The 13,358-nt window shown below is 48.0% G+C and overlaps 1 protein-coding gene across 3 annotated transcripts in view; it reads left to right on the plus strand.

Moving 5' to 3' along the window:
• The window catches only part of LOC105480662 (ubiquitin conjugating enzyme E2 L3), a 55,669-nt gene that overhangs the window by 32,223 nt on the left and 10,088 nt on the right, over positions 1-13,358 (plus strand). For all 3 annotated transcript variants that reach the window (XM_011739751.2, XM_071080054.1, XM_071080053.1), the window contains one exon: positions 13,098-13,284. In XM_011739751.2, coding sequence (XP_011738053.1) covers positions 13,098-13,284 — 187 coding nt within the window. The remainder of the gene's footprint in view (positions 1-13,097; positions 13,285-13,358) is intronic.

Here is a 13,358-nt window from a genome sequence, read left to right on the forward strand (position 1 = left end):
AATTTAATTTTTATTTTTAGAGACAGGGTCTTGCTCTGTCATCCAGGCTGGAATGCAGTGGCTCAGTAATGGCTCACTGCAGCCCCAAACTCCTGAGTTCAAGCAGTCTTCCCAAGTAGCTGGCACTACAGGCACATGCTGTGACACCCAGCTAATTTTAATTTTTTTTTTTTCTGTAGAGATGGAGTCTTGCTGGGGCTACAGGCATGCACCACCATGCCCGGCTGATTTTTTTGTATTTTTAGTAGAGACGGGGTTTTGCTGTGTTGCCCAGGCTGGTCTTGAACTCGTGGCTTCTTTCACCGTTTTGCAGTTTTATTTGTAGTTAGACCTCTCACCTTCTTTCTGCAGGCTTATTTGCACAGCACGTTGCTCCTAAAATCCATGCCCTCCAGTTGCCTCATTCCTCCTCCTCTCTACACTGCCCCTCTGGCCTTTGTTGGGAGCTGCATCCTGTCTCCCTGGGCTCAGCTCTTGCCTGTTAATTGTCAGTTCTTTTCTGCTTCCTACTAATTGTGCTACTCTGCCTTCTCCCTCCGCTACTTCCATCTCCTGTAGCTGTAATAGTTTGTTTGTTTGTTTTTTTGAGATGTAGTCTCGCTCTGTTGCCCAGGCTGGAGTGCAGTGGCGCGATCTCAGCTCACTGCAAACTCCGCCTCCCGGGTTCATGCCATTCTGTCTCAGCCCCCCAGTAGCTGGGACTGCAGGTGCCTGCCACCACGCCCAGCTAATTTTTTTGTATTTTTAGTAGAGACGGGGTTTCACCGTGTTAGCCAGGATGGTCTTGATCTCCTGACCTTGTGATCCACCCACCTCAGCCTCCCAAAGTGCTGGGATTACAGGCGTGAGCCACCGCGCCTGGCCCTGTAGCTGTAATGGTTGAGACCTAATGAGGGCAACCCTGTTTTCTGACAAAGAGCCACACATAAAAAATAATTTTGCCATCAACCTCAGGGCACACTGGAGTTGTTTTTGGGAGGAAGAGTATCCCCCTATGTTTATGGGCTGTTGAGCTCCTATCACAGCCAGACACAAGGCTCTGTGGACAGAGGCTGCAGAGAAGCTGCCCTCCTGGAATCCATGGTCTTTTAAGCACTGAGTGTGACTCCACCTGCAAGGCACTTAAGACCCAACAGAAGAGGGGCAGCGGTGGGTGGGAGGGTGACAACATCTGGACTGCATAGTGGAAGGCAGTGTGAGCAAAAACTATGAAAAAATATAGTCAATGTGAGGACATATGAGTAGTTTGCATAGATGTACAGAAATTAGGGGCTTTGGCCGGGCGCAGTGGTTCACGCCTGTAATCCCAGCACTTTGGGAGGCTGAGACGGGAGGATCACGAGGTCAGGAGATTGAGACCATCCTGGCTAACATGGTGAAACCCCGTCTCTACTAAAAATACAAAAAGTTAGCCGGGTGCAGTGGCGGGCACCTGTAGTCCCAGCTACTCGGGAAGCTGAGGCAGGAGAATGGCATGAACCCGGGAGGCGGAGCTTGCAGTGAGCCAAGATTGCGCCACTGCACTCCAGCCTGGGCGACAGAGCAAGACTCCGTCTCAAAAAAAAAATAAAAGAAAAAGAAATTAAGGCCTTTGAGAGCACCATGTATGCACAGAGAACATTCTCAGGCTGGGCAGCAGGGGCCTGACAGCATCCTGGGGAATGCGATGTCTGGTGGGTTTTTGTTTGTTTGTTTGTTTTGTTTTTTTTCACTTCTGTTTTTGGCGTGAGGGCTGTATTTTTTCACTTCTGTTTTTGGCGTGAGGGCTGTATTTTTTCCATTCTTGGGAGAAAAGTGAATTATGTATGAGAAGTACTCATGGCTATTTGAGTTCAAAGGAAGGAAAGGTCTTTGTCAAATTCAGTTAATAGAGATTGTGATTTTAATTGTAGATATAATTCAGAAGGTAGTTTATGAACATTATGAAGTCATGAAAGATTGGAAAACCAGTTCTAAAATACTTATTCCTGGCCGGGTGCGGTGGCTCATGCCTGTAATCCCAGCACTTTGGGAGGCCGAGGCAAGTGGATCACCTGAGGTCAGGAGTTTGAGACCAGCCTGGCCAACATGGCAAAACCCCATCTTTACTAAAAATACAAAAAAATTTAGCCGGGCCTGGTGGTGGGCGCCTGTAAATCCCAGCAACTTGGGAGGCTCAGCCAGGAGAATCGCTTGAACCTGGGAGATGGAAGTTACAGTGAGCTGAGATTGCGCCATTGCGCTCCAGCCTGGGCAACAAGAGCAAAACTCCGTCTCAAAAAAAAAAAAAAAGTTATTCCTACTAATACGTACTTCCAAAGGGAATGTGATTGAACTCTTTAGTGTTGAAATATTTGTTGCCGGCCGGGTGTGGTGGCTTATGCCTGTAATCCCAGCACTTTGGGAGGCCAGGGGAGGCGGATCACTTGAGGTCAGGAGATTGAGACCAGCCTGGCCAACATGGTGAAACCGCATCTCTACTAAAAGTATAAACATTAGCTGGGTGTGGTGGTGGGCACCTGTAATCCCAGTTACTAGAGAGACTGAGGCAGGAGAATCTCTTGAACCTGGGAGGCGGAGGCCGCAGTGGGCTGAGATCGCACCACTGCACTCCAGCCTGGGCGACAGAGTGAGACTCCATCTCAAAAAAAAAGAAAAAAAAAAAAAAAAAAAGAAACGTTGGTTGCCAAAGAACTGTATTATGAAAAATCCCCAAAACCAAATTGTTGAAAACAGTACAAAGAAGTCATCTTCAGAAACCAATATTAGAACAAGAGGAATCTTATGTAGCAGATTTTGTGATTCAAATAACCAAAAAGCCTGTTTTCAGAAGAGGCAATAAATACTTAAAGACAAGGTGGGGCGCGATGGCTCAGGCCTGTAATCCCAGCACTTTGTGGGGCCGAGGACGGTGGATCACCCAAGGCCAGGAGTTTGCGACCAGCCTGGCCAACATGACGAAACCCCATCTCTACTAAAAATACAAAAAATTAGCTGGGTGTGGTGGCAGGTGCCTGTAATCCCAGCTACTTGGGAGGCTAAGGCAGGAGAATTGCTTGAACCCAGGAGGTGGAGGTTGCAGTGAGCCGAGATCGCGTCATGCACTCCAGCCTGGGTGACAAAGCGAGACTCTTTCAAAGAAAAATAAATAAAGACTTAAAGGCAATTTACAAAGTTAAGTTCTTATGACTTTCGAATGTAGAGTAAGGACATATTCCATATTTAGAAATTACGAGAACTTAACCTCCTAAACTTAACTCTTTTGGTTGTTTTTGTTTGTTTGTTTGTTTGTTTGAGACACAGTCTCTCTTGTCCCCCAGGCTGGAGTGCAGTGGTGTGATCTCAGCTCACTGCAACCTCCATCTCCCAGGTTCAAGCGATTCTCCTGCCTCAGCTTCCTAAGTAGCTGGGATTACAGGCGTGTACCACTATGCCTGGCTAATGTTTTTATATTTTTAGTAGATATGGGGTTTCACCATGTCGGTCAGGCTGGTCTCGAACTCCTGACTTCAAGTGATCCACTCACTTCAGCATCCCAAAGTGCTGGAATTATAGGTATGAGCCACCATGCCTGACTTAACTCAGTTCTTGACAAGGTTCCAGAGTGGATCACGAAGGCTTGAAAGCATAGAAACCAGCCTGGGGCACTCCGAGCAGGCCAGGCCACGTCCCCTCGTTCTCTCTTAACAGTGGACTGGACTGTGTGGGGATAGGCAGCCCACAGGGCTGGTCTGAGTAGATATCCCTATGGCAGGGAAAGCTTGGGCTTTGTTAGTTCACTGGGTGAAAAAGGTTAGTCACAGGGAAAGGACGCTGGTGTGGAGTCACTACCACGCTAGACAGAAGTGACAGCAGTGCACAGGACCCTTCAGTCTATCTGAAGCCTGGCATGAAGAGGAAACATGCTAGTTAGATCCAAACTAGGATCCACCTCTTCAAGTCAGCCATGAGTCCTGTCTGTGGTGTCCTACAGCCAGCTGGGAACACATCACAGGGATGTGCCATGTAGCAGCAGTCCAAGTCAGACAACCAGAAGACACCTTGACTTCCTCTGTGGCTGCCAGAGAGCTGTATAGTTGTCTTCACTGCTTCACAGCAGTGACATGAAACTGTGACTTCTGTGGGATGAAGGACTCCAGGTCTTTACTTGGGAAGGGAAAACATGAAGTGGAATGGGGTTTTAGGATTCTTGAAGGGTTGCCATAGGAAAAGAAGATTGGATTTGACCACAGGGTTAGAGCTAGGACAGGTGGGTGAAAGACCCCAGATGGTTCGGTGCCATATGGCAAAGAGCTTCCTCTTAGTCTTAGCTGCCACAAAATGGCTTTGTGCCATGGGAGGTTGATGTCAAGAGCTGTGAAGGATCTGAGATTTTTACCTTACTTGCAGCCTAAAAAGGTGGCCTGCCAATTTATTGAATGTTGGTAGAAGACTTGAGAAAAAGGCCAGTTCCCCTCGTCCCTGCATCCCACAAAGGTGGTGAGGATGGACCCAGATGGATACCTGCAGATATGAGGGGTGGGTTCCGGAACAGGAAGGCTGAGTTTAGGAGAGGTCTCAGGCCAGTCACTCAATTGTACTTCACTTGCTCCATTTCCAAATGTGAGTGATGGCAGCACTGGCTTCCCAGGGCTGGTGTTAGGGGACCAGGACGGGTGGAGTATGGACTGGAGATGGGACGGGAAAGCACCTGGCATCTAAGTACTTGAGAAACTTTGGTCAGATTTTTAAAAATTGGCTTTCCCAGGTTGAAATGATCAACTCTTATTTACATGCATGCATATAATGACTAGAAGCAAATACAGGAAATTGTTAGCCAGGCTGTATATAAAAGAAAATCCACTTTAAAACAAGTATCTTTCTGTCTTTATAAATAGCAAGTGGGCCGGGCGTGGTGGCTCACACCTGTAATCCCAGCACTTTGGGAGGCTGAGGCAGGTGGATCACCTGAGGTCAGGAGTTCGAGACCAGCCTGGCCAACATGGTGAAACCCTGTCTCTAGTAAAAATACAAAAAATTAGCTGGGAGTTGTGGTGCGGGCCTGTAGTCCCAGCTGTTTGGGAGGGTGAGGCAGGAGAATCGCTTGAACTCAGGAGGTGGAGGCTGCAGTGAGCTGAGATCGTGCCACTGCACTCCAGCCTGGGTGACAGAGCGAGACTCCATCTCATAAAAAAAAAAAAAAAGGTGGGCCAGTCACGGTGGCTCATGCCTATAATCCCAGCACTTTGGGAGGCCAAGGCGGGTGGATCACGAGGTTGGGAGATCAAGACCATCCTGGCTAACATAGTGAAACCCCGTCTCTAGTAAAAATACAAAAAATTAGCTGGGCGTGGTGACGGGCGCCTGTTGTCCCAATTACTCGGGAGGCTGAGGCAGGAGAGTGGCGTGAGAGGCAGAGCTTGCGGTGAGCTGACACCGCGCAACTGCACTCTAGCCTGGGCGACAGAGCAAGACTCTGTCTCAAAAAAAAAAAAGACAAGTGGATAAAAAGTCTGCAAAGTCTGTCCTAGAATTTAGACATGGATTGAAAAGATGTCTTTTTGTTTGTTTGGTTTTTGAGACAGGTTCTCACTCTTGCCTAGGCTGGAGTGCAGTGGTGCAATCATAGCTCACTGCAGCCTCCAACTCCTGGGCTCAGGTGATACCTGGCCTTCCAAAGTGCTGGAGCTTCAGTTTGTGAACTAGTTCAGAGTGTGTAAAATTATCATAAGGAATTAATTTACTTCTCAAATGATTTCCTCAATACAGCAGTATGAGCTTAGGGAGCACAAGACATTCACATAAAGGCAGGCATAACAGAAAAACACTAGTCATGTTCAGTGAAGATAATGCTGAAATCAGCTGGGCATGGTGGCTCACTCCTGTAATTTCAGCACTTTGGGAGGCTGACATGGGTGGATTTTCTGAGCTCAGGAGTTTGAGACCAGCCTGGGCAATACGGTGAAACCCTGTCTCTACTAAAATACAAAAAGTTAGCTGGGTGTGGCAGCCTGCCCCTGTAATCCCAGCTACTTGGGAGGCTGAGACAGGAGAATCATTTGAACCCGGGAGGCGGAGGTTGCAGTGAGCCGAGATCCCGCCATTGCACTCCAGCCTGGGCAAAGAGTGAGACTCCATCTGTAAATAAACAAATAAATAGATAATGCTGAAATCTTTGGTTTATTTGACACTGAAATGTTGCAGCTTAAGTTGGAGGCAAATTTTCTGCAATGTTGTGTGATATTTATATTTTTTACAATAAAACCATGATTCTTCATTAACATCCCTTATTATTTCTGAGCGGCCTTCCCAAAGGGCAAATTTAGCTCTAATGTTGAAATTCACTTGTAAAGCTTTAGACCTTTACCCGGAAGGTATTATCTCATGTTTTAATTTTTGCACACCTCTTTCACCAAAAATCTCTGGGACAGGCACATAATTTGTGTGACTTGTGCACACCTGAGCCACTCCTTTGACCATCCACAGAGCCCCAGACTAGGAAAGAGGCCCAGAGAAGTTCAGATGAGTTTGACCAAGTTCCCTGGGTGGTGAGAGGCCTGGCCTGCCTCACGTAACAACAGAACTGCTTCTTTTTTTTTTTTTTTTTTTTTTTTGAGACGGAGTCTCGCTCTGTCGCCCAGGCTGGAGTGCAGTGGCGCGATCTCGGCTCACTGCAAGCTCCGCCTCCCGGGTTCACGCCATTCTCCTGCCTCAGCCTCCCGAGTAGCTGGGACTACAGGCGCCCACAACCGCGCCCGGCTAATTTTTTGTATTTTTAGTAGAGACCGGGTTTCACCGTGGTCTCGATCTCCTGACCTTGTGATCCGCCCGCCTCGGCCTCCCAAAGTGCTGGGATTACAGGCGTGAGCCACCGCGCCCGGCCAGAACTGCTTCTTTTTTTTCTTCCTCTTTTTGGAAGAAAAAAGAGGTAGGATCTCACTCTGTTGCCTAGGCCGGAAGGCAGTGGCGTGACCATGGCTCACTATAGCCTTAACAACTAACAACTTAACACTACAGCCGCAAGCAGTCCTTCTACCTCAGCCTCCTGAGTGGCTGGGGCTACAGGTGTGCACCAGCAGCGTGCACAGCTAATTTTTAAAAAATTTTAGTTGGCCGGGCGCGGTGGCTCAAGCCTGTAATCCCAGCACTTTGGGAGGCCGAGACGGGCGGATCACGAGGTCAGGAGATCGAGACCATCCTGGGTAACACGGTGAAACCCCGTCTCTACTAAAAATACAAAAACTTAGCCGGGCGAGGTGGCAGGCGCCTGTAGTCCCAGCTACTCGGGAGGCTGAGGCAGGAGAATGGCGTGAACCCGGGAGGCGGAGCTTGCAGTGAGCTGAGATCCGGCCACTGCACTCCAGCCTGGGTGACAGAGCGAGACTCCGTCTCAAAAAAAAAAAAAAAAAAAAAAAATTTTAGCAACAAAGTGAGATCCTGTCTTTACAAAAGGATTTGTTTTTGTTTTGTTTTGTTTTGTTTGAGACAACGCCTTGCTCTGTCGCCTAGGCAGGAGTGCAGTGGTGCGATCTTGGTTCAACCAGTTCTCATGCCTCAGCCTCCCAAGTAGATGGGATTACAGGTGCGTGCCACCACTCCCGGCTAATTTTTTGTGTTTTTAGTAGAGACGGGGTTTCACCGTGTTAGCCAGGATGGTCTCGATCTCCTGACCTCATGATCCACCCACCTCAGCCTTTTTTTAGTAGAGACGGGGTTTCTTTTTTTTTTCTTGTGTGTTTTTTTTTTTGTTTTTTTTGTTTTTTTTGTTTTTTTTTTGAGATGGATTTTCACTTTTGTTGCCCAGGCTGGAGTGCAATGGGGCGATATCATCTCACCACAACCTCTGCCTCCCAGGTTCAAGTGATTCTCCTGCCTCAGCCTCCCAAGTAGCTGGGATTACAGGCATGCGCTACCACGCCTGGCTAATTTTTGTATTTTTAGTAGAGACGGGGTTTCACATGTTGGCCAGGCTTGTCTCAAACTCCTGGCCTCAAGTGATCTGCCTGCCTCAGCCTCCCAAGGTGCTGGGATTACAGGCCTGAGTCACTGCGCCCAGTCTGTTTTTGGCTTTTTTGAGATAGGGTCTCATTCTGTCAGCCAGGCTAGAGTGTAGAGGTGCGATCATGGCTCACTGCAGCCTCAACCTCCTGGGCTTTTGTGATCCTCCTGCCTCAGCCTCCCAAAGTGTCAGGATTACAGGCATGAGCCACTGCACCCAGCCAAATCTGCTTCTCTTGAGCTTTGCCCATGTGTGAGGCATGTAGGACTTTATAGTCCTTATCTCTCATCATGAACTCTGGGTGCAGGCTGCTGCTACTCCCATTTTACAGATGTACGGGAACATTCTCAGACTCTTTAGGCTAGGAAGAGGCAGAGCCTGAGGCTAGACCTGCTAACTTGGGGCCAGATGGCCTCATTCATGCTTGACCCCAGCTTCTCGGACAGGACCTGGCCCACAGTGGGGAACAGGGGAGGTTGGTCAGTCCTGGACAATCAGTGAAGACCTTTAGCAGATTTCACCAACCAAAATTCATGCAGGAAAGCGTGTGTGTGTGTGTCTGTGTGTGTGTGTCTGTGTCTGTCTGTCTCAGGGTCTTACTCTGTTGCCCAGGCTGGAGTACAGTGGCACAATCTTGGCTCATTGCGACCTCTGCCTCCCAGGTTCAAGTGATTCTCCTGGCTCAGCCTCCTAAGTAGTTTGTACTACAGGTGTGCCAACACACCCAGCTAGGGAAAGCTATTTTTACGTGGCTCAAGCACTGTAAATGACAATGATGTTTACTTATTTCCCCCCCCCCCACCACTACCATTTAATTCTCCTCTTGAAAACTAAAAACTGGCTGGGCATGGTGCATCATTCCTATAATCGCAGCACTCCAGCGCTTTGGGAGGCTGAGGCGGGAGGATCACTTGAGCTCAGGAGTTTGAGGCCAGCCTGGACAGCATAGTGAGACCCCATCACTACAAGAAATAAAAAATTAGCTGAGTATAGTAGCATATGCCTGTAGTCCCAGCTACTTGGGAGGCCGAGGTGGGAGGATTGCTAGAGCCTGGCAAGTCAAGACTGCAGTGAACTGTGATTGCACCTCTGCACTCCAGCCTGGGTGACTCCCCACAGATAAATATGCTAACAGTGGTTTCAGCTGCTGGGGGGTGGTTCAGACCTGGATGCATGGCTTCAGTAGCCCTGGGGCCCCACTGTCTGCCTGCAGCCGTCTGTCTTACTCTATGCTATTCCTTCCTATTCCCTGCCATCTAGGCTTTAGTCCTCTCTGCTTGGGAGGCCTGTCCCGCTCCTCAGCCTTATGTCATCTTATCCATCCTTTAAGGCCCTTGCTCCATGCCTTCCCTCCCAGGGTAGGGCTTGAAGGTAGGAGAATGTGGAGAACTGGTGCGCCAGCCTTGCTCCCCAGCAGAGGAGCTCTGTTTACTGGAGTGCCTACTTAGGCCAGGGCCTGAAGACATGGGGCTGAGGTGTAGGGCTGTCAAGATTGTTCCTGGGGCCAGGTGCAGTAAGTTCACTCCTGTAATCCCAACACTTTGGGAGGCCAAGGCGGGTGGATCACCTGAGGTCAGGAGTTCAAGACCAGGCTGGCCAACATGGTGAAATCCCGTCTCTACTAAAAATAAAAATAAAAAAAATTAGTCGGGCAGGATAGTGGGTACCTATAATCCCAGCTACTTAGGAGGCTGAGGCGGGAGAATTGCATGAACCAGGGAGGTGGAGGTTGCAGTGAGCTGAGATCGCGCCTCTGCACTCCAGCCTGGGCGACAGAGCAAGACTCCGTCCAAAAAAAAAAAAAAAAAAAAAAAAAGATTGTTCTTGGGCCCTCTGTGAAGCTTGGCTTCCTTTGGGTTAGGTGTGCCATGGCAGACCTGGGTGAGGGAAAAGGGAGTACAATGGGAAGGGCTTCCTCAGCTCTGGAGATAGGTAGGATTGGGGAGAGGCCAAAAGGTTCTTTGCTGGGTCATCTCAGGCTCGTGGGGCCATCAGAGTGTCCAGGCCCCAAAGGTGATTTTCCGGTGGTTCCAGGGGCAAGGAGCTAGGGCATGGTGCTGGCCCTGCCTGGTGATCACCTGTTGAGTGATCAACTCAGGTCACCAGGGTCCAGCCATTGAGCTGACTACTGCTTCCACCCTGGGAAGATTGAACTGGCCAGGACTTGGCATCAAGGCCGTTATTTGGACTTCTAGTACTCACATTGTACTCTGGTTGGGTTGTAACTTACCTCTGGTACAACTCTACTTGTATCTTCAGAGAAGATCAAGGGATATTTGCAAAAACATTATCTGATAAAGGACTGTTGAAAGGACAAAGAAAACTGAAAAATCTGTAATAAGAAAACAACAATAAATAATACTGTGCACCTCTTACAATGACCAAAATCCAGAGCACTGCCAAATGCTGCTGAGGATGTAGAGCAACAGGAACTCTCGCTCTTTGCTGGTGGGAATGCGAAATGGTGCAGCCACTTTGGAAGACAAGTTAGGCAGTTTCTTTCATTTATTTATTCATAAAATCTTTTTTTTTTTTTTTTTGAGACGGAGTTTTGCTCTGTAGCCCGGGCTGGAGTGCAGTGGCCGGATCTCAGCTCACTGCAAGCTCTGCCTCCTGGGTTTTTACGCCATTCTCCTGCCTCAGCCTCTGGAGTAGCTGGGACTACAGGCGCCCGCCACCTCGCCCGGCTAGTTTTTTTTTTTTTGTATTTTTAGTAGAGACGGGGTTTCACCGTGTTAGCCAGGATGGTCTCGATCTCCTGATCTCGTGATCCACCCGTCTCGGCCTCCCAAAGTGCTGGGATTACAGGCTTGAGCCACCGCGCCCGGCCATAAAATCTTTTTAACAAAGAAATTGAGTCTCACTCTTGCCCAAAATGGAGTGCAGAAGCTTGATCACAGCTCACTGCATTCTCAAACTCCTGGGCCTAAGAAGTCCACCCTTCTTAACCTCTCAAGTAGCTGAGACTACAGGCACACGCCACCATGCCAGGCTAATATATTTATTTTATTATTATTTTTTGAGGTGGAATCTCGCTCTGTCACCCAGGCTGGAGTGTAGTGGCGCAATCTCAGTTCACTGCAACCTCTGCCTCCAGGGTTTCAGCGATTCTCCTACCTCAGCCTCCTGAGTAGCTGGACTACAGGCGGGCACCACTGCGCTCTGCTAATTTTTTTATATTTTTAGTAGAGACAGGGTTTCACCATGTTGGCCATTCTGGTCTTGAACTCCTGACCTCAAGTGATCTACCCAGCTTAGCCTCCCAAAGTGCTGGGATTACAGGTGTGAGCCACTGAGCCTGGCCCAGGCTAATATATTTTATTTTTATTTTTATTTTATTTTTTGTAGAGATGGGGTCTTGTTATGTTGCACAAACTGGTCTTGAACTCCCGGCCTCAAGTGATCCTCCCTCCCTGACCTCCCAAAGTGCTTAGATTACAGACACGAGTCACTGCTCCTGGCCCAGTTTGGCAGTTTCTTACAAAACTAAACATACCTCTTACCATTCAATCTTGCAATTACATTCCTTAGTATTTAGCCAAATGAATTGAAAACTTGTATCCACACAGAACCTGCACACAGATGCTTATAACAGCTTTATTCATTAATTGCTAAGGTTTGAAAGCAACCCAGATGTCCTTCAGTGGGTTAATGGATAAATTGTAGTACATATAGACAAATGATATTTAACACTAAGAAGAAATGAGGCTGGGTGCAGTGGCTCACACCTGTAATCCTAGCACTGTGGGAGGCCGAGACAGGCAGATCTCTTGAGCCCAGGAGTTTGAGACCAGCCTGAACAACATAGCAAAACCCAGTCTCTACAAAAGTACAAAAAATTAGCTGGGCGTGGTGGTGCCTATCTGTAGTCTCAGCTACTTGGGAGGTTGAGGTGGGAGGACTGCTTGAGCCTGTGAAGTCAAGGTTGCAGTGAGCCAAGATCATGCCACTATACTCCAGTGGGCAACAGAGCAAGACCCTGTTAAAAATAAATAAGTAAGTAAGTATGAAGGGAAGAAAAACAAGTAACAGCTGGGCACAGTGGCTCATGCCTATAAACCCTGCACTTTGGGAGGCCGAGGTTGGCAAATCACTTGAGGTCAGAAGTTCAAGACCAGCCTGGCCAACATGGTGAAACCCCCTCTCTACTAAAGATACAAAAATTAGCTGGGCATTGAGGTGGGTGCCTGTAATCCCAGCTACTTGGGAGGCTGAGGCAGGAGAATTGCTTGAACCCAGGAGGTGGAGGTTGTGGTGAGCCAAGATTGTGCCACTGCACTCCAGTCTGGGCAACAGACTCTCAAAATAAATATATAAATAAAAAGAACAAATAGCTTCTAACAACAAATTTATTTCTCAGTTATTGAGGCTGGGAAGTCTGAAGATCAAGGCTCCAGCAGATTCAGTGGCAACTGAGGGCCTGCTTTGTGGTTTGTAGATGGTGCCTTCTCACTGTGTGTTTGTATGATGGAAAGGGCAAGGCAGTTCTTGGGGTCCTCTTTGATAAGGACACCAATCCCATCATGACCTAATCACTTCCCAGTGGCCCCAACTCCTAATACCATCACATTGGTGATTAGGTTTCAACATAAGATTTTTGGGGAGATACATTCAGACATAGCAGCTACATATTGCATGATTCCAGCTTGTCTGATAACCACATAAAACCTATAGAATATGCAACACCAAGTGTGAGCCCTAACATAAACTAGGGAATCTGAGAGGTCATGATGTGTTAAGGTAAAAGGTTCATTGATGGTAACAAATTTGCCCCTCTGGCGAGAGATGCTGATAGTGGGGAAGGCTGTGTGTATTTAGGGGCAGGGGGTATATAGGAACACTCTGTCCTTTCCTCTCAGTTTTGCTGTATACCTAAAGGTATTCTAAAAAGTAAAGTCTATTTTTTAAAAAAGTATAAAGAGACCAGGACATCAATCTCAAGCCTTTTCTCAGTTTAGCAGATATCTTGCTCTAGAAATACTAATGGGTGGCTAGGTTGTCCTGAAGGTGGCAGGGCTTCAGTTGATACTTGAATCCCTTGAAATAAATTGATTTTTCAGATAAACAATTGAAACATTCCTATCTTGGCCATAGGTTTATGAACCATGGTGTGTTCATTTTGATCTCTCTTTCCTTCCAGGACAACCCTCCATATGATAAGGGGGCCTTCAGAATCGAAATCAACTTTCCAGCAGAGTACCCATTCAAACCACCGAAGATCACATTTAAAACAAAGATCTATCACCCGAACATTGACGAAAAGGGGCAGGTCTGTCTGCCAGTAATTAGCGCTGAAAACTGGAAGCCAGCAACCAAAACCGACCAAGGTAAGACATGTGCCTGTGTCTTCCTTGGAGGGGGTCTTTGGGGGTGCTGCTCTGGGGTGGGGGTTTCTGATACC

The sequence above is a fragment of the Macaca nemestrina genome, chromosome 15 (assembly GCF_043159975.1).
Source record: "Macaca nemestrina isolate mMacNem1 chromosome 15, mMacNem.hap1, whole genome shotgun sequence".
NCBI lineage: Eukaryota > Metazoa > Chordata > Mammalia > Primates > Cercopithecidae > Macaca > Macaca nemestrina.